This window comes from Camelus bactrianus, chromosome 27, assembly GCF_048773025.1.
Source record: "Camelus bactrianus isolate YW-2024 breed Bactrian camel chromosome 27, ASM4877302v1, whole genome shotgun sequence".
In the NCBI taxonomy this organism is placed as follows: domain Eukaryota; kingdom Metazoa; phylum Chordata; class Mammalia; order Artiodactyla; family Camelidae; genus Camelus; species Camelus bactrianus.
In genome coordinates this window covers 31551530-31572450 of record NC_133565.1, presented here as the reverse complement: position 1 = coordinate 31572450, position 20921 = coordinate 31551530, and the positions used below count along the sequence as shown (strand labels likewise).

The window sequence follows — 20921 nt, the reverse complement described above, 5'->3', positions numbered from 1 at the left end:
CGAGGGGCGGGGCTCCAGGCCGCGCCGCTGATTGGACCGCGCGGCGCTGGGGGCGGGCCGCGGCGATGTGGTGGTCTGCTGCTCGCCCGGAGGCTCCGGGAGGCTGGTGGTGGCGGCCGGGAGGGGAGACCCCTGCGGACGCCTTTCCTAGCGCCACGACACCCTCCCAAAAACACGCCCCCACCTTACTGCCGCCCTGTCTCTTTCCGTCAGCCTCGTTCCTGCCAGAAGCTCCCTGTCCACTCCATGTGTCCGTCCCGGCTTCCATCCATGAGAAAGGCTGGAGATTTGGGTGAAGGTACTCCAGTACCCAGGAAAACTTTGCCTTGAGGAACCAACCAACAGTATCCATTTCCCAGTCTTCAATGGATCGCTACTTATTTATTTCACCAGAGCAGGACGAACGAACCCAGGTACCAAAGCCAGATATTTGTATCTGATGCTCAGTTTCGTGACTTACAAATTTTATGACCTTCGCCAAGTTACTTAAGCTTCGAAAACCTGTTTGCTCACTTATAAAATGGACATAGTAATAAGACTACCTTAAAGAATCGTGAGGATTAAATTTAATATACATCTAGAACAGTAGCTGCCACATATGGTAAAGTGTTCAGTAAATGTAAACTTACATGAAGGTAGAAAAGCAAAAGACAATTGCCCAGAAGGAATAGCTTAGTAAGTACCTAGGAAAACTTCTGCAGTTCCTATTCCGTCTGTCTACAGGTCTGTGTGATTTCTGCACCTCATCCCGAGCACACTAAACTTAAAGAAATTTGTAGGCTGCTACTTGAGCCCTGTTCTGTCGTTGATTGCTCCACGTAGTTTCAGGCCTCTTCACACAGAGGAAGAGGCTTTCTGGGTCGTCTTTCACTTCTCACAGCTAATATTTGGCTTGGGTGCAAGAATTCTGTTCCAAACTGAAAAAACTGAGTGGGCTCAAATCCGACAAAATTCCTGAGTCAGGTTGGAATTTTATTTTAATTTTTAAAATCAGAGACCATTGAAAACTTTACAAAGAGTATGTTCAATAGGAACTTTCCAGTGTTACAAAGATCAACACAGACTGAAGTTTTAAGTTTCAGAGTGTAAGTATAGGTAGCAATTCAGGGTTGATTTCTCTAAAACAAACAATTAAAAAACAAAAAAGAAAAGAAAAGAAAAAACTTTTATTAATTTTGATCACTTTCATCACATTTTAATTTTAACTTCAGTTCTGGGTTTTGAGGCAGTCTGTGAAAAAAATAAAGACTCATGTCCCCAACTCAGTTTGCACGTATTATTCTCCAATAAGTACAAAGTAAAATTTGACCCATTCCTAAAATGATTCCAATTAATAGGGGTGGGATACAGGATATTATGGAAGTTCTTCTGAACTCAAAGTCTCCACAGATGGAGGTTTGGGGCCAAAGGAAATCTAATGATATCTAAAGAGGTGATGGGGTGAATAAATGTCTGAGTATCAGAAGATCGGGGTTCTGTTTTCCCTCAGCCCCTAAACAGGCTCCTTTCCATCCTTGGGCCTTTTTTTTTTTTTTTTTTTTTTTTTTTTCATCTAGGAAAAGGATTAGGTTAACTCAGAGGATCTTAATTTGAGATCTTTGGCTGCTTATGTGGGTCCTAAGTGGTGTGATAATCTCAAAATCTTGTGCAAAATTTTGTGCATAATACACATCTGGGGTGGAGAGCAGTAGTTTTGCTTTCATCAGGGTCTTAAAAAGATCCATCTGACAGTCCCTGTAGAAGTCTTTCAGTAACTCTTCATCTCTTAAATTCTACAATTTTTATGATCTTGGCAGTTAGGATTGTTAGGAAGCAGATTATAGTAAAGACTATCCTGATCTCTCTCATCATAGTTAAGTTTTGCCTGTTCTAGAACTTTATATGGATGGCAACATACAGAATTTAAAACTACTAATCATATGCTCTTCTGCCCTGCTGGAGTCAGTTTGGTGCCACAGAAAGAACACAGACAATTTTGGAATCAGATACACAAGGTTTGAATCATCGACTTCCATAGCTCACTCCTAAGTAACCTTGAACAAATGACTTAGTCTTTTTTAACTCTATAAAAATTATAATAATAAAAACCTGTCTGATAAGTCTTATGTGAGTAAGTATATTAAATACTTGTTGTAAGGTATCGGACCCACAAAAGGGGCTCAACACTTTCAAATTTTTCTTTCTTACCCTCTGGAAAATTCCTATCCTACTCAACCTTCCAGACCCATCACAAGTATTTCCTACAGGAGGTCTTTTCTAACTTCCTGCCAGCCAAAATTGTTGGTCTCTTAAGTCTCTTAGTTCCATCATTGTTTTTTGAATGTTCCTCTGCTACAGCATTTAGCACTGTCTACTGTGACCAGTTGTTGATGTTACTAAAAGAACTTGAGAGCCTTGAGGTCAGGAACTGTGTAGTTTCACCTGTATTTCACCAGTGTCCTTACTAATAAGAGGAAGTCAGTACATTTTTGTGCAATGAATGAATTCTGCTATATTGGCATTCTTTTACAAGGATGTACTATAGATAGTAGAGTTAGCTTTGAAACTATTAAAAGAGGGAATATATATTTTTGAGTTTGTTAAAATGTGTGCTGTAATGAACAGTGGCTTAAAAAACAAAGCAATAATTACTTAACATATATGGTATAGATAGTGTTATAGGCTCATGTCCACGAGAATTAATGAGATTTGGCACAATAAACAACTTATGTGGAAAGACCAACAAACTGAATGAATCTGTAGCTTTTCCAAAGTTGGAAAACAGAAGGCAAAGGAACAGAGTACAGGGCAGTAAATGAAGGAGCAATTAGACTGTATGATCACACAATTAGAGGGATTTTGTTTGTTGTTTAATCTTTCATTATTAGTCTTTTTAGGAGAGAAGATGTGAAGATTCCAGGGTTATAGTGGGGTCTTAGAAAATGACAGAAATATGTAGGTAGGTGGGTGTGTTATAATACCTAGAAAATATTTTCATTTCTAAAGAGTATTCAAAAGTATGTAAGTAGTCATACAATTATAATAACCAATTAGAAGTCATTCCAACAAATTCACTTTACCTGTTCTTTACCAAATGAGATTTCCCTAAATTATACATGGATCTGTCCCAATGATCAAATGATTAGATGTAATGAGAGCTCCATCCTCAAAAAGAAGCTATCCTCTCCATCCGGCAATTCACATTTATGGCCCTAAGCCAGTCACACGCATCTGTGGCCCTAAAGGCAGCCGAAGTGGACAGATATTAGTCAAGAGTGCCTTCCCTGACTTGCTCCCTATACTCATAGGGTGACTACATCCTGACTGACCTGGCATAATTATTAATCATGTCCCCTTTCACACTCAAACGTACCCCAGACTAGGGTGATAAACTATATAATGTCACCTCACACTCAGACTGTCCAGCCCTGTCCCAGCTCCCCTCACCAAGTCCCAGGCTTTGTTAAGCCTCAGTACCCTTTCCCACACTTTTTTTCCCTGGGTTCTCAACAATAGGTCCTTGAAGTCTTAGTCAAACACATTGGCAGTAAAAATAAAGAATACAAAGAAGGAAGGGATGCAGCTTAGCTAAAGAAGGCAGTGAAAGAAGGAGTAGACTGTTTTCTAAGAGTTTCTTACAAATTATAATGAAACTGATTTTCTTTTAGCATTGCTAAACTAGCTCTGAAGACAGCGTTCCGAGAGGAAATCCAAAATTGATATAAGAAGAGTGACTTCATGAACAGACACCACTTCCTGAACTTAGAAGTTTGGGAGTGTTTGTAGGAACAAAACTCAGGATTGCTTTATAGTCACACCACGCATTGAAGCCTTATGTGTTGTTAGATCCGACTGACAAAGAAAACATTTCTATGATTGCAACTCCATCACAAGATGGTGTTCAGGGACTTGTGAGTGATTTGTGCTTCGGGTTTTTTGGATTTATGATCAACCTCAGGTCTGTGGGCTTTTGAGGTTGATGTCCGTTAAAAAAAAAAAAAAGAGATTTGTACTACAATGTACTGCAGAAACAAAGGAGTTACATAAGTAATGCAATGCTTACTTGTTTATTTTAGGAAAATCAGTATACACAAATAAGCAAAAAGAAAAAATGATCATAAATTCCATTCTTATAAATGACTGCTGTGAACATTGGTGTTGAACTTTCCACAGTTTTTTGTTATATGTACTTTTAAAGGCAGATATGCCTTATGCAAAAATAGGATACAAAGGACGCTACTACTATCAATGAAATAGCTCAAGAAAATAGAGGAGCATAGCCCAGAATGACCTACAAGGTCTGAGTACCCCTTAAAAGTCCTCAGCAAATACCCACATTCCATCCTGAGAGTTCCTATCAGTTCACTTTTGCCTGATTTGCTTTTCCTTGTCTTCCACCTCCCTGGTTGCACGCCTCCACCTCCCACCATAAATGCTGTTTTGCCAGGTCCATCTCACCTCTGGGAACATGTAATCTGTTCTGGAATTGAGAATAACAAGCTAGATCTTTGAGTCTCCCCCAAAGTATGACTCCTGGCCTCTACTCTCACATTTTACTTGTAATACCCAAAGTGAGACATATCTCACCTGCTTTGGCTAAACAAACTCCCGGCTGGCACTCACTTAGTAGGAGAGTGAAATTAAAACACAAGTCTACTGGGTGGAAAGGCAGACATGATTGTATCTGTTATTTATTCTATTAGAAAGGCCAGGTCTCGGACTCTTGCTGCTGCCCATGTCTCCTTCTAAAGTGTTCCCACCCATGTACACTGGGGAAAAAAAAAATCTGTATTCTGAAGTTGTTGATTGCAATTTTCTATGTATGTTAATTGATCAATATCATATGGTATTTTTCTGGCTTACTTCACTTAGAATGATGTTCTCCAAGTCCATCCATGTTGCTGCAAATGGCATTATTTTATTCTTTTTTATGGATGAGTAGTATTCCATTGTATGTATATACATCACATCTTCTTTATCTCTTCATCTGTTGATGGACATATAGGTGGATTCCATGTTGTGGCTAATTAATGCTGCTGTGAAACTTGGGGTGCATGTGTCTTTTCGAATTATAGTTTTCCCTGGATATTTGCCCAAAAGTGGGATGGCTGCATCATATAGTAAGTCTATTTTTAGTTTTTTAAGGAACCTCCATACCGTCCTCCACAGTAGCTGCACCAATTTACATTCCCATCAACAGTGTAGGAGGGTTTCTTTTTCTCCACACCCTCTCCATTTATTATTTGTAGACTTTTTAATGATAGCCATTCTGACTGGTGTGAGGTGGTTCCTCATTGTAGTTTTGATTTGCATTTCTCTAATAATGAACAATGTCTAGCATCTTTTCATGTGCCTGTTAGCCATCTAGACTTCCTACATCTTTGAAGCCAGCAGCATAGCATGTTGCTTCAGTTCTCACGTAACTATATCAAATCACCCTCTCCTCTACTTGTGATTTACAGTTAGGCCTACTTGCATAATCCAGAACCAAGACCTCTAAACCAGGAGGGTCTAAGTTTGGGGAGAAGGAACACTAAATTTTGTGGGTCCTTAGGTGCAATAGTTTTGGAAACCTGGGTGTTTTGGCTGTAAGAGAAACAGCACCCTCTGTTGGTCACTGGCACAAAGCATGAACTCCATCCTGTAGGACAGCACTGGATCTCACTTGTCCCACAAGTAGTTCTGTAATTATGACTTTGGTAGGGCATTCCATCAGTCTAGCAGGTTAGATGTTCTCAGATGATGGAGTATGTGATATATTAGTGAAATACAAGAGCACGAGTTCATTTCTCTTGCTTTCAAATGAGATCCTTGGTTTAGGAGCTTTAGGAGCAATGAAGTTTGCTGCAGCAGTGCAGGAAGGGATACCTGAAGCTCTAGAGGTGAGTGCCAGTTTGCTAGGTGGTAGAGAGGAGCAGAAGCATTCAGGAGGGACTAGTGTGTCACACGACGAAAGGACAGGGCAGCTGAAGGGAAGGGGACAGTTATATAATAATACCTTCCTCATATATTTATTGTGAGGCTAGATGAGAAAATAAACACTATAGCTGGTATAATCTGAGCTCTAACTGCATGCTAAGCTATTCCAAGTGCTTTCTAAAAATTGATTCATTTAATACTCACAAAAATCCATTGGAGGGGTATATCTTACTGCTCCATTTTACAGATGAGGAAAATGAAGTTTAGAGAGGCTTAGGTATTTTCTCAAGGTCATACAATTAATATGATTTGATCCCAAAGTCAGAGTCTTAACTGCTATGGGATACACTATTCTGTATTTCTATTGCATGTGGCTTCTTTACCTGGATTAAATTTAATCCATGCAAAGTGCTTCAGGGTAATGCCTACCACATGGTAAATGCTCAATAAAAGCTAAATACCTCTAGCTATCATTGTAGCACAATGATTCAAAGAGGAGTTTTGGAGTTAAACAGACCTGAGTTCAAATCCTGGCTTGGCCCCTCTCTAGCTGTTTGCTCCAAGAACAAAGGCTCTAGGGCCTTTGTTGATTTGTAAAATGGGATAAATTACCTAATTCTCAGGGTTGCTGTCAGACAAAACGAGACTATACATGTATATGTGTATATATATGTGTGTGTATATAGTCTTGCACATAGAAAATACTCAGGCAAATATAGCTAGTACTATGATTCCAGTAGTAAGGAACATCTTGGACAAAGGTCCAGGATGGGGAGAGAAAGAGGCAGAAGTGAATTCCAGGGTCTCAATATATTTTATTTTGTCTGGAGCATAGGGTAGCTGAGGAATAGCCTGGAAATGAGGCTGGTGAGGTCAGTAGGCCAGATCTTCAGGGCCTTGTAGACCATGTCGAAGAGCCTGGAGGAATAGTCGAGCCAGTGTCACAGCACCTAGGACACAACCTATGTGCTAGGTTATGCTGCAGTAACAAGTATCCCCACACATCTGAGTGGCTTACAAAAACAAATGCTACAAGTCCTTTGGGGATCAGCTGTGGTTCTGTTCCATGTCATCTTCACTCTGGAACACAGGCTAGTGGTACAACTTTTCTCTGAAACAAATTGCTAGTCTTGTGGCATACAGAAAGGAGACATGGAGAACCCACCAGCTGGCACTTAAAGCTTCTGCGTGGAGTTGATCCTTCTCAAATTTTAATGGCCAAAGTAAGTCACATGGTCAAGCCTGCCATCAGTGAGGCTGAAGAAGGGGCATTTCATGAGGGAGGTCCAGAAAAAAATAATAGGAACAGATTTTGTGGCAAAAGATAATGAATGCTAACCCAATTAAAAAATGGGCTAAAGATTTAAATAGACATTTTGCCACAGACATGCACAAATGGCCAAAAAACACATGAAAAGATGTTGAACATCATTAGTCATTAGAGAAATACAAATGACCACCAGAGTGAGATACCACTTCATACCCACTAGGATGGCTGTAATAAAAAAGACAGACAATACAAGTATTGGAGAGGATGTCAAGAAATAGTAACTTTCATGCACTGCTGGTGGGAATGTAAAAATGGTGCAGCTGGTTTTGTAAATAGTCTGGCAGTTTCCCAAAAAGTTAAACATAGAGTTACCATAGACCTGGCAATTCCACTCCTAGGTATATACCCAAGAGAAATAAAAACATATACCCACACAAAAACCTGTACACCAATGTTCATAGCAGCATTATTCTTAATAGCCCCGAAGTGGAGATAACCTAAACGTCTATCAACTGATGAATGTATTAATAAAATGTGGTATATCCATACAATGGAATATTATTAAGCCATAGAAGGATTGAAGTATTGATATATGCTACAATGTGGTTGTACCTGGAAAACATTATGCTAAGTGAAAGAAGCCAGCCACAAAGTACCACATATTTCATGATTCCTTTTGCATAAAATGTCAACAATAGGCAAATCTATATATAGAGAAAGTAGATTAGTGATTGCTTATGGTTGAGGGAAATGGGCAAGTGACTGTTAACGAGTAGGGGATTCCTTTTTAGGGTGATGAAAATGTACTAAAAACCATTGAATTGAACACTTTGGATGAACTGTGTGGTAAGTAACACAGCTCAATAAAATTGTTTAATATGTGTATAAAAAAAGATAATGAGTGGTTTTTATTGTTGTATTCTTGATTTTGAGAGGTTAAGTAGAGATGGCCAGGTAGCTAACCAAGTGGATCTGGAACTTGCAGCAGAAATCAGGGCTGTTTATCTATTTTAACAAAGGGAACCATATTCAGTTTCTTATAATAAGCTATAATGGAGAAGAATCTGAAAATAAATGTAATATATGTATGTATATGTATAACTGAATCAGCTTTGTTATACACTTCAAACTAACAGTGTAAATCAACTACACTTTAATAAAAAATAAACTTATATTTTAAAAAAGAAATCAGGGCTGGAAATATATATTGGGAAATCTAGAGGACAAAGATCTGAACTGAATTTATGTAAAAACAAGTAATCATCAGAGACACTGTGTCCAGCAGGAAAAGAGATAAGTGCAAGCACTTATCCCTGAGGGATACCAACATTTAAGGGATGGGAGAAATAAGGGGAGACTACAAAAGAAATACGGGAGCAGTTAGAGATGGAGTAGTGAGATGGAGAGAGTAAACGTGGAAGTCGAGTAAAGAATCTTTCCAGAAGGAAGGGGTGTCAACTGATGCAGAGAAATTAAGTTAGGTCATAATGGTAATGTCTGTATGATCTGCAGTAGGGAGATCCCTCGTGACTTTGGAAAGAATGGTTTCCATTAGGCAGAAACCTGAGGGCAGTAACATGAGTTTTTAGACGTGAGTAGTAGTTGAGGAATTGGAGACATCCTTGTGTAGATGACTGGAGAAATGTATCTGTGAAGGGCAGATCTATAAAGGGGAGAAAGAAAGTAGAGGCTGAAGTGGGGTTTGGTGGATTGAGTGGGAGATTTCAAGATGGCAGAGACTGTTTAAACGCTTGTGGGAATGAACGGAAGAGGAGTAAGGGGACAATTGATGGGAGCAATCAGGCCCTGATCAGCTTTTATGAAATTGCAATTCGTGTTTCCTCCTTATCCTCCTCATTTTGTTTTCAGTAGTGCTTATCCCCTCCTTAATACTACGGAACTTGTTAACTATGTTCACTGTTTATTGTGTCTCTACCCAGCTCCAGGAAGGCATGGGTTTTTAATCTATTTTATTAACTCCAAGCATCTAGAATAACATCTGACATATAGTACGTGCTCGGTAAACATTTGTTCAATAGATGAAAGAAAGAGGAAGTTTTCTAAGAAGGTAAGAGGGGAGAGGAGTCAGAACAGCCAACCATATGGTTCCTGCCTTCACAGCGCTTATAATCTAATTGTGAAGTAGACTCCATTGGATTCCGCGACTCCCTGCTTATTGTAACAATGGGCAGGGAAGGGTAAAGAGTTTCCCAGCTGGAAGAAAAGTGAGGGAGAAATATTCATTTGATAATTATGGTCTGCGTCGTTCAGAGCTGTGACTTAAATTACTTAATTCGTGTGTTTATTTTATCTTTGAAGTTGAGAAAACACACTGGTTAGGTCTTTGTCCTTGGAGCCTTTCAAGCCTGGCACACAAGAGGGGCCGAATAAAGCCTGCGGCATCGGGTAGGCTGTGTTCGGCTTAGGGGTGCACGCTTTTCTGAGGCGCTTTCCCAGTTGCAGATTTTTGAGGCGTACTTCTAGCTCCCTTATCTACGGGACTGACTGCGGTGATAAGGCAGCCGGAGGGAAGGGACTGAATCCGAGTGCGAGAAAAGCGGCGGTGCGAGCGCAGCCTCGTGAGGGGAACAGCTCCCGAGACGAGACCGCGCCGGGACCACCGCGGAGACCCACGGCCGGCCTCCCGCCTTGGCAGCCGAGCGGCGAGAACCTGGCTGCGCCTGCGCGCGGATGACCGGCGCTGGAGCCCAGAGCGCGGCGGCCGCTGCTGGTCGTCACGTGGGGCGCCGGGCAGCCGTCCCACCCCTCCGCGCCGCCCCGCCCCTTGCCCGGCGGGACGCTCGGAGCCGCCCCGAACTGCGTAGGGCGGCCAGGGGTGAGTGTCCGCGAGGGGCGCGCGTCGCGCAGTCCCGGGCGGGCCTGGGCTGGGGCGCGGGCCGGAGGAATGCTTTGCGGGGGCCACGGGGACAAAATGGCGGCGGGGTACGCCCTTTCACCCCCTCCCCTCACCTGAGAGAGCGGGCGGAGACGGTCAGGGAACGCTGCTGGGGGAGGGGAGCCGAGGCCGCGCGGGAGGGCCGGGGGTCCTCTGAGGAGGTCTGGGGGCGGGGGTGGGCAGGCTCTGGGCCTGCACCGCGGGCTCAGCTGGGGGTGTGAGCGGCATGGGACCCCGCGCACCCCGCGAGTCGAGAGGTGGGCGAGGGTCTGCCTTACCCCCTCGGGGGGCGGCCCTGGCGGCGCGGGTGGAGGCTTCTGGAAAGTCCAAACTGCTAGGGGCTGGCAGAGGAGCCGCCGTCCCAGCTTTTCGTTTGACAGGTGATCGTCGTCATCAGTCTCGGTGTGGTTTACCACGTCTTCCCCGCACGTTGACTCGGGTATTAGCTCTGCCTAGGAAGCTGGGTGGGAAAGGTCTCTCCATCCTAACAAATGCGTAAACTGAGGCCTGGAGGGGCATAGAGTACTGAGGCCTCACACCTGGGAGCGGTAGAACCCAGCCTTCTGCCTCTGTTAGTGCTCCATTCGCGCCTTCTTCCCCACTCTCGCCGGTGAGGGACGGGATTGTTTGAAAGCGGGCAGAAAACTGGTCCTCCAAGCAGCACCTGCTGCTGTCAAGTGGCTCCTCCAGAGATGGGGCGCCCGCCTGAGAGCAGCTTCCTGTTGCTGGTGAACTGTATTCCTCGTTCTATTTGTGCCAAGTTATTTTCCACGAAAATAGCTGTTCAGTATAGTCATCTTACTGAATAAATAGTAATATTTATTATATATAATATATTTAATATTATAGTTTGTTACAGCTTACGTATTTATTTCGCCATCATTAATAGCTTCATCCTCATAAACAATCCAGGGTGGAAGGCTGGGCTAAGCGTTATAACCCATTTTACCAGAGGGGAAACTGAGGTCATTACTTGTCCCAGATCACCTGCTGGTGAATGTTTGCTCTGGGATTAAGTTTTCAGGCCTAAGGTTGGTAGTCTGACCAGTGTCGCACTGTGTTTTACCTGGGTGCTCTAGTCCTTGTAACTTTTTGTTAACTATGACTTTTCCTGTGAATGCGTTGGTGCAGACTTATGCTGCATACTGAAATGGTCTGAATAATATACACTGAGGAATTAATATTTTAATTAATCAAATAATCAACTTTTAATATGATTTGGAAAGTTGTTTTTGTGGAATGAAGTGTGATATGATGGCTTTGAAGGCAGACTGATCTGAGTTTGAATCTCAGCTCTCCTACTTGTCCTTTGACAGATTAGTTTTTCTGAGCCTTCTTTTCCCGTTTGTAAAATATGAATATTATTATCCACTCATAAATTTGTTGGTAGTAAGTAAACGTTTAGAAGTGCTCCTGGCTTGTAGTAAGCACTCAACAAATGCTTGTTCCTTACCATCTTTTCCCTCACTTCCTTGAGCTGCAATTTTTTATTCTCTCAAATTCTCTAAACCCTGATGTTTTTGGTCAATTTACCTGCTGTATTATGCATTGAAACATAATCAGTGTTGCTATACAAATGCATTTGTGAGTAATTTTGGTGATTGGGCTCCAAAGGATCTAGTGTTTTAAACACAGACCATAAAAATGTTTGTCTTTACCGTTTATAGATATTTAAGAATCAGTAACAGGTTGATTTGATGTTAATTTAATTTATACCTTCATTTAACCACTTTACAGGAATGTTTTAAAGATAAGATGAAAGGACATTAGATTGCCTTTTTTTCTTTCACCTTCATACCCAACCACAACCCAATCTAGTTTAAAGAAGCAAAAATTCTTTGGGAATCACATGGGAACTTTCTTTAAACACTTAGAAAGAAGTGGTATTTAGTAGAAAGTCAAATAGAATTCTCTCTAACGATGCAATCTGATGTCCATTGTGAAATTGGCATTTCTGAAATTGTAGAAGTGAAAACAGCAAATAACTTATATAACAAGTGAAAATAAGTAATAAAAATCTGTTTCCACTTTTATGTTGGGATGGCAACCTTTTTCACAAATGTGTTTGGCTTTGGCAGTAGGTCTTATGGAACATAAGTGAGAAGATCTACAGTCCATTGGTGGAGACAACCTTAAAAAATTATTAGAAGGAGATGATTTATGGACAGGTTTTTCCCTTTGACACGAAACACTAAAGATTTCGTGAAGCTTTGCTAAAATAATTAGTTTTTAATGATAACTTCTTAAACTAGTAAGTTTATTATATATTTTGAAAACATACGTGGAGAGAATGGTAAAATTAATTGCTGTGTACCAGTCTATTTCAGCAATTACTTGTGCACAGATAGTCTTGTTCCATAAAATCTACCTCCCCCCATTGCTTTGAAGCAGATCTCAGACATCATATTTCATTTGTGAAGATTTCACTGTGTCTGGCCCATTTTTAATATATTGTTGGAAGAGAGGTAGTTTTATATTTTCAAAGAGGCATGTCAGGTTCATAGGAGAAAATAAATGCCTTTTAGTTGACATATTCACAGTAGTATATATAGGAGTGATCAGAAATGAAAACCTCATTAAACAGCTTGGAGTTATAAATGTCTATATTGCTCTTCAAAATACTTATTTTGCTGTAACACACTTATTTTCCATTTAGCAAACTTATGACAAATTACTGATAGTTTTTGAGCATGCTGACAACAGCATTATTTGTTTGAGTACCAGACTCAGAAAGGTAAATACTCAGATTCTCTTTCATATTTTTCAGAAAATGCAATAACATGGATGATAGATTTTATGAATTTTAGGAAGGAGTTGTGATTGAAACCCCAATTTTTCTAGCATTTATTGGCAAACAGACAATGTATAGATGCACTGTCCTGACTTTCAGTTAGATGGTCTGTGTTTATTTTAGAGGAGTACTACTAGCAGGCTTCTCACTGTTTTGGGCCTGCCATTTGATTCTTACCTTTTCGGAACCTGTGAACCCAAACTCAGATAGAGAAGAGAGAGGCCTTCCCTGGCACTTGAGCCAGTCTTCACATTTCCATCTCTAGAAGTCTCAGGTGTCTCCACGGACATTCTGGGACTGCAGGGCAGGGTAGGACAGGTGAGACTTCAGTTCATCACAGGCAGCAGCTTGTTCAGAAACCTTGGACCCAGTTAGTCCTAGTGTTCATTCCCTGTTTACTGACTTGTTTTGTTTTTTTTTTGTGCTCCATTTTCTGCATGACCATTGTTTTACTGTGGCCTAGAGTTCTCAAATTTATTTGAGTATCATTGCCAACATTTTGCCATATCCATTTTTTAATATTAGCTGAATTTTCCTTTATGGTACTTCCTTCCTGAATTTTCCTTTATAAATTTTCTTTTAAAATTTAGGTTTAAATGTAGTTCTCTTTAAAGAATAATGTTATGTAGATAATAGTATGGGTGGTAGTTACGGCAAATATCATCAGAGTAGTAACTGAAATTTCGGAAATTCTAAGCTTTTTTTTTTTTTTGATAACTTTACTGAGATATTTCATGTACTATAAAATTCAACCATTAAAGTTATACTTCAGTGGTTTTTAGTGTGTTCGTGGAATTGTGCAACCATCACCACAGTCAATTTTAGAACATTTCACTATCCCAGTATGGAACCCTGTAAGTATTAGCATTCATTCCCTATTCTTGGCTTCCTTCCCCTCTTTCTTATCTTGCTCCCTACCCCTGCCCCAGGTAAATACTGATCTACTTTCTTTCTCTATGAATTTGCCTATTTTGGCATTTCACATTAATAGAATCATGCAGTATGTGATCTTTTGTGTCTAACTTCTTCCATTTAACATAATGTTTGTAAGATTCATCATGTCAGCATGTACCAGCACTTTATTCCTTTTTTTAAAAAATATAAGTTTCAGGTGTACAGTGTATAATTCAGCATGTGTATACACTACAGAGTGATCACTACCACAACTCCAGTTACCACCCATCATCATATAGTTGCCCCCTCTTTCATCCATTTCGGTGCTTCACCTGCCCCCTGCCTCCAGTCCCCCACCCTTCTGGTAACCATGATGTATTCTCTGTATCTATGAGTTTGTCATTGTTTTATTTATATATTTTATTTTTTTATTCCACATGTGAGTGAAATCATACAGTACTTTTCTTTCTCCTTCTGACTTAGTATACCTAGCATAGTATCTTCTTGGTCCATCCATGTTGTTGAAACTGGCAGGATTTCATTCTTTTTTGTTACTGAGTAGTAGTCCATTGTATATGTATGTGTATATCTTTATGCATTCATCCATCCATGGAGACTTAGATTGTTTCCTTATCTTGGCTGTTGTAAATAACACTGCAGTGAATATAGATGTGCATATATCTTTTTGAATTAGTGTAGGGTGAAATGGGTAAAGGCGATTAACTGTGGGTTGACGGGTGAAATCTAAATTTTTGGTGGTGAGCACTCTGTAGGGTATACAAAGGTAGAAATATATTGTACACATGAGATTATGTGATGGCAAAAACCAAGGTTACCGCAATAAAAATAAATAAATTAAAAAAAAAAAAAAGGCTTCTGCCAGTGTCTCAGTCCCTGGGGAGTGTTCTAGTTGGATCCTGCCTCTGTGGCAGATGCTTCAAAGTTAAGTGGGTCCTCATCATGTATGACCCATGCACTTTTTAATCAGGTGTTTTTGCACTGATTTTTGGGTTGTCTGCCTTTGAGATCTTTAAGAGTGGGTTGTTCATTCCCTGCCATTCTGTAGGTTTCCTGGTTATATTTTCTATTGGTATTTAAAGCAACTTGCTTTGGGGGGCTCATCTTTCTTACGCATAGTTTAGGAGTTGGAGTGCTTGAGGTGAAGCTCAGATCCCTCACTTTTCAGGGAAAAGATCCATGCTTTGTGATCCCTCCTGATTGAGAATTAACACACGTGGTGTGTGGGTTTTCCTTGGTGACACTGTATCTCTGCCTCTCTTGTCCATCTTGATGCTGTCCTTTTACCTGTGGAGGCTCTGTTTACCCAGTTTTCATATCCCTTTCCAAGGAATTATTCCGTATGTAGTTTTAGCTTAATTGTGCCCATGGGAGGAGGTGAGTTCAGGATCTTCTTTTGGCACCATTTGAACCCTCCCCCTCCTTTTTTTAAATAGACTTTTAAAAAAAGCATTTTTAGGGTTGCAGCGAAATTAGGAGGAACATACAGAGACTTCCCATTTACTCTCTGCCTCCACTCATGCATAGCCCCCTCATCGTCAACATCCCCTCCTGGAGTGGTACAGTTGTTAGAACTGATGAACGTACTTTGACAAACTGTTGTCATGTCCATAGTTTACATCAGTGTTACTCTTGGTGGTGTGCATTTTATGGGTTAGAACAAGTGTATAATGACATGTGCCCACCGTTACAGTGTCATAGAGTACTTTCACTGACCTAAAAGTTCTCTATGCTCTGCCTGTTCATTCCTCCTTCCCACCTAATCCCTGGCAACCATTGATGTTTTTCCTATCTTGGTAGTTTTATCTTGTGATTGCTGCTTGCTTTTCTTTGTTCAGTAGCTCTTAAAGGGTTGGGCCATTCTTTCTAGCAATTTCTCTTTATATTTTATCTAGTTTCCCAGCTTTGGATTTCTTTGAAGTTTTGACCAACATTAAATAGGTTTCTTGAAAAGTAGGGTCTGTTCCGTGTAGAGCCTTATGTAATTTGTAATTAAGGTATTCTGATAAAATCTCAGTTTTTGGAAGTTCTTCAGGAGAGCTTACACTGTGTTTGTGTACTGTGTTGAGATTTATTAGTGGGTCATAGCTGTTTTTCAGATAGGCGTATGTGTGTGAACTTAGTCATGATATAAGGTGTGTGTTTGTAGATTGTAGTAAGAAAGAGTTTCAAGTCTCTGGATTGGGATATCATAGACTATTTATGTAGTTGATACTCTTTCATTTAGTTTTTTTTAGAGAGCATTGAGGTGTTGTTCAGCATAGAATATTTAAAACATGCTACATTATATCCAAGCAAAATATAAAGAGGTGATTTTTGTTGTTTAATGTAATGAGAAACTTGTGTGGATGAGATATCGTTTTATGAATAAATATAATTTTCTAACAATGTTTTGACTAATAGTATATACTATATATCTTTTATTATAGGAGACACATCCCATGGTTTTATGAGATAAATGAACTTCTTGACATAGAAGGGAATTAAAAAATGATGGTAAGTGATCAAGCTACTCTAAGCACTAACCTTAGTTTTTTTAGCCTCCTACCTCCTTTCCTTTCTTCTGTTTTTCATTTATAATCTTTTTTGGTGTAATATTTGTTATCTACCAGATACTCTGTGGAACACACGTGTTAGAAAACACAGCAATAAAGTAACTAACTGTGAATAAACTATTCAACCTGAGAGCCATAGCTAGACTCACTCCTAACATTTGTACGAACCAAGGCAAGAATACAAATGGAAGTCAACTTCTTTTATGTCTTAATGTTAAAAAGTTATAAATCAATTTATGCCAATAGCTTGACTTTCCTACCCAGGGCCCAGCCAGTTCTTAAAGGAGCCATGCTCTCCCTGGGGTTGGCAGGGTGGAAGTTGGGCCGGGGTAGTCTCTGAATCTTAGGTAGGGACTGATGGTGAAACTCCCTAGAGAGTCTGGGCAGACAGGTTCCCCTTCCCCATAGTCCACTTTCCTAACTCAAGATTTATAGGCAGTTCTAAGTATCTTCTTAAACTGTCCCACTCAAACCCAGGAGGAGGAGGGGATGCAGTTTATGGGGGAACCCAGTCTGCCTAGACACCTCCTTTGGGAGATTTGGAGTGGCCATTCTTAAATAAAATTACATGTTTTTGCCCTGGAGGAGTTTCTTATTCAGAATCATAGTAGTACGTTTCCCATGATCCTGACAAAGAAGAATTGACAGCTGATAGCTTGATAGGAAAGAAGAGAAAATAATTACAAATTAAGCTTTGTGTTCTGCAAAAACATTAGGAAGCAGAGAATTAAAAAAATCTAAAAACACTTTGGTCTGGGCCCATTTGTTTTAAGACAGTCATCCACTGCACATTTATAGCTCCTAAGGGCTATATATTAAAATATACAAAAATTGGTGTTCATGGTGATAACCTGAAAGTATCAAGAAAAGAGGAAGTTGCTTCAGTAGCTTGTTTTAGAAGTCAGGGAAGTGTGATTTAGAGATTTTCTTCTAACATGGTAAAACCAAAAAGAATTTGTGCTTAACAGGGCAAACGTTAGTTAGGATTTATGTTGAATACCTTATTTCCCAATGATATTGTTAATTTGTTCATGATATATTTATTACATCAATCAGTTGTTAATGATTTCTTTATCATGCCAGTTATTCATGATTTATGATGTATTTATTTATGGGCTGGGCACGTGCTAGCAGTGGTAATAGAGGGATGAGCAAAACCCAGCCCTCCAGAAACTTACAGTCTAATGGGGAAGACAGATCATAAACACATAATTATATAATTTAAAATGTAATTGTGAGATGTCCTGCAAAGGTCTACGAGTTGGTTCGAGTAATATAAAAGGGGTCCTGGCCAAGTCTGGGAGTTGAAGATACCTCATTCTGAGAAAGTTACTATACTTAATTTGAAGCATTAGGCCTGGACTGAGCTAAGAGGAACCCTGTCTGAGGATGCTTTCAGTAACAAGTAGAGACAAGATTTGATCCAGTGGCTCAACAGTGTCAGCAGGGATTTGATTGCTTTTTTTCCTTTGGTTCTGCCTTCTGTTTTGTTGTCATAATCTTAGGGCTTGCTCTCTTTATGGTCCCCGGTTGGTTAGCAGTAGTGTTCAGAGCTATGAGCTATGTATTCCCTCATATATGGCCAGTAGGAAAGTGAGTCTTTTCTCCAACATCACAGGAAAAGATCTGAAGTCCACTGTGTATTGATCACCTTAGGTTACGTGCTCACACCAGAAACTTGTTATGGCTCGGGGAGTGGAATGTGCTGATTGACTTAGGCAAGGTCATGTGTTGCCTGGAGTTAGGGATGAAGTCTGCTCCTCTAGAACCACATGGGACCCCAACAAAAGGTGAACTATTAGGAAAAGAAGATGGAGGGGATGAATGCATGGGGGGAAGCCAATAAGTGTACATTGTAGAGCAGCAGAGCATTCTAGATAAAAGAAAAAAAATTCTATAATGCCCTGAATTAGGAGGGAGTTTGGTGCTTATAGGGAACTGAGTAGAAGTCAGTGGGGTTGGAGCATGGCCAGAAAGAAGAATAGTGGAAGATGAGGCTGGAGAGGTGAACAGACCCAGTGTGTGCGTTGGTAGATGATGCTGGATTTCTACAGTGGTTGTACCAGTTTAGCCTCCTACTGGCGGTGGATAAAAAGACTTGCCCTCTTCTTATGTGATGCTGCTCCTCACCAACATACAGTATAGTTATTTATTTAAAAAAATTTTTTTAGTATTTCTAAGGACTGCTTTTGAGTACCTTTCCATATGGTAATGGGCTGTTTATACGTCTTGTGAGGTGTCTGCTCAAGTTTCATTTTCCTGTTAGGTTGTCTTCCCTACTGACTTAAGGAGTTCTTTCTGTATCCTGGCTACAAGACCTTTGTTACTTTTATGTATGTATATTCTTTGTGGCTTGGTTTTTCATTCTTTTAATGATGACTTTTTAATAGAATCTGTTCTTAATTTTAATGAAGTTCAGCTTATCAGTTTTTTCCTTTATAATTTGTGCTTTCATTTTGCTATAATTTCAAATTCAAGAAAGGTTACAAGAGTACAAGGAATTCTCATATATTCTTTCACTAGGTTTACCAACTGCTAATTTTGCCTCTTTTCCTCTCATTGTCTCTTTCTCTGTGTGTATGTGTGTATATATAAAATACTTGTAATAATATTTACAAAATAATTGTACCAGTTTCTCAGGTAAGTTTCATGGTTTGTAAAAATAGATGTAAGTGCTACCATTACTAGAGTTTTAATGTACTCCTGGTGTTCACTGACTGGTAATATATTGTCTTCGTACTACTAAAAATATGAAGGGCTTTAGTAGGGGAAGTTTAAGAAAGGTTCTTTCCTAAATTATTTGGAAAACTGAAAAAACCATTTGAAAAAAGAAGGGAATTTCATTTTATGGGCAAGCAGTGTTACGGATGGATTTTGAAGAACTTGTGTAAAGTAGAAACTATTATGGAGGTACAAACATAAGAATTTAATAAATGATGCTTGAAACCATTTGAGGATTATGAGCAAAATTGTTGAAAGTAGAAATTATTTACATTTTTTTTAACCTAGACGAAAGATAAGTTAAAAATTTCTTTTGCCAGTCTAGGAACAAGTCTTAGAAATACATCCACCCTTTGGTAAATGTTCTGAACACTTCCTGTTTTAGATTATATGCTCTAAGAGTTAAACATAAGAACTTTTAACTCAAAACTGACATTTATGCTTTTTATTGAAACATTTAGTATTTGAACAAGCCTTTGTAAAATCTCCACATGGCACTAGGTGGCACACTGTGACTTCAGATGAAAATACATATATTTTGTTTAAATCTTCTGGAAGAAAAGAACCTAGGTGAAAATATTGTTTGAAATAGACGTCTATAATGTTACGAAGTATTTGAGACTCATTTATTGCATTTCAAACCCTCATGCTTGAAATAAAATGTTCAAAATTTTATTAAGTTACTACTGACACTTTTAGAAGAATAGGATTATTAAAAATCATTAGAATATATGAGTTTTTACTGAAATGAGTCTGTTCAGCATATATTGCAGGAAGCACCTGTACTTTAAATTGAAAAATGGTTTTCAGTCATGTGTTGTGGTAAGATGCTTGTTACAATGTTTTTCCATATGAAGAATTGGAATTGAGAATGAAAACAGTCTTGAGCTGGTAGCTTTTTCTTTGAATGTGTGCTAAGTATAAAAGAACTAATTGCAAAATTTAAGGTAGAACTGAATTGTTTATAGAAGAAGAGAATAATAGATTTCAAATTTTCTGATCTAGCAATACTACAGCATTGGTATTTTGTGGTCATTTTAGTTCTGAGAAACTTACTGCTTTATGGAGACTCTTGAGTTATAAAGTATAGAATATTTTACAATCTGCTATATATCTATGTATATCTACCTGTATGATTTTCTGTGGTTGCATGAGAAAATTATCTGAAAAAGAGGTCAAAAAGCAGGCCACCTGTTTAAATGTATTCATCTGGCCTGAAAAGGATAGTGGTACTTCTTGGTTAAAACAGTGCTTAGGTAACCGAAATGATAGATGCCGGCGTAAGTTACATAGTGCTCATAGTCATTGGGAGATGTGTTTAAGCAAAAGGAGGAGATTATATGATGTTACATTGGTTGGTAAGTATGGGAATAGAAAAGGGACGATTCACATACTTTACACAGTAAGGAGCTGGAACAGTGGTTGTGGACTAATGAGTTTTAATGAAAGCTTACGAGTCAGGTAGGTCGATGCCATGTGGATATCCAGTGTAAGGTCAGAGAAATGAAGGAATGTAGATGTGGGTATTTGTTTCAAAGGTATAAAAAGTTAAATTCTGGAGAGGAAAATTTGGGTTAACTTCATAGCGTAAAGTATTAGAGTGGAAAAGAGCAAGCTTATAGTTTTCCTTGTAGTTTGGGCTGGTTGGTTCATTCATTCGTGTGCACTGAAATTCAGTTCTTATTACTCAGAGATTTAGCTCCTTCAGTAATTCCGTCTTTCCCTACATATGCAATTTCTCTTTCTACAGATCATTTTCATCAGTATAAAGATATACTATCATTCATCTTAAAAACTTCTCTGTTCATTTTGATTTTCTTCCTTCTCTGTTCTCCTTTATGACAAAACTCAAAGTTTTTTTTATACTCATTGTCTCCA

General features: G+C 39.4%; 1 protein-coding gene across 5 annotated transcripts in view; it reads left to right on the top strand.

The window, feature by feature from the left end:
- Nucleotides 1–73: 73 nt before the first annotated feature.
- The window catches only part of SCAPER (S-phase cyclin A associated protein in the ER), a 268289-nt gene continuing 247441 nt past the window's right edge, over nt 74–20921 (top strand). For 2 of the 5 annotated variants that reach the window (XM_074353894.1, XM_074353892.1), the window contains exons 1-2: nt 9915–10004; nt 16197–16263. In XM_074353894.1, the coding sequence (XP_074209995.1) occupies nt 16258–16263 (6 nt within the window). In that variant the 5' untranslated portion in view covers nt 9915–10004; nt 16197–16257. The other 3 variants (XM_045516815.2, XM_074353895.1, XM_074353893.1) reach the window with 3 other exon arrangements.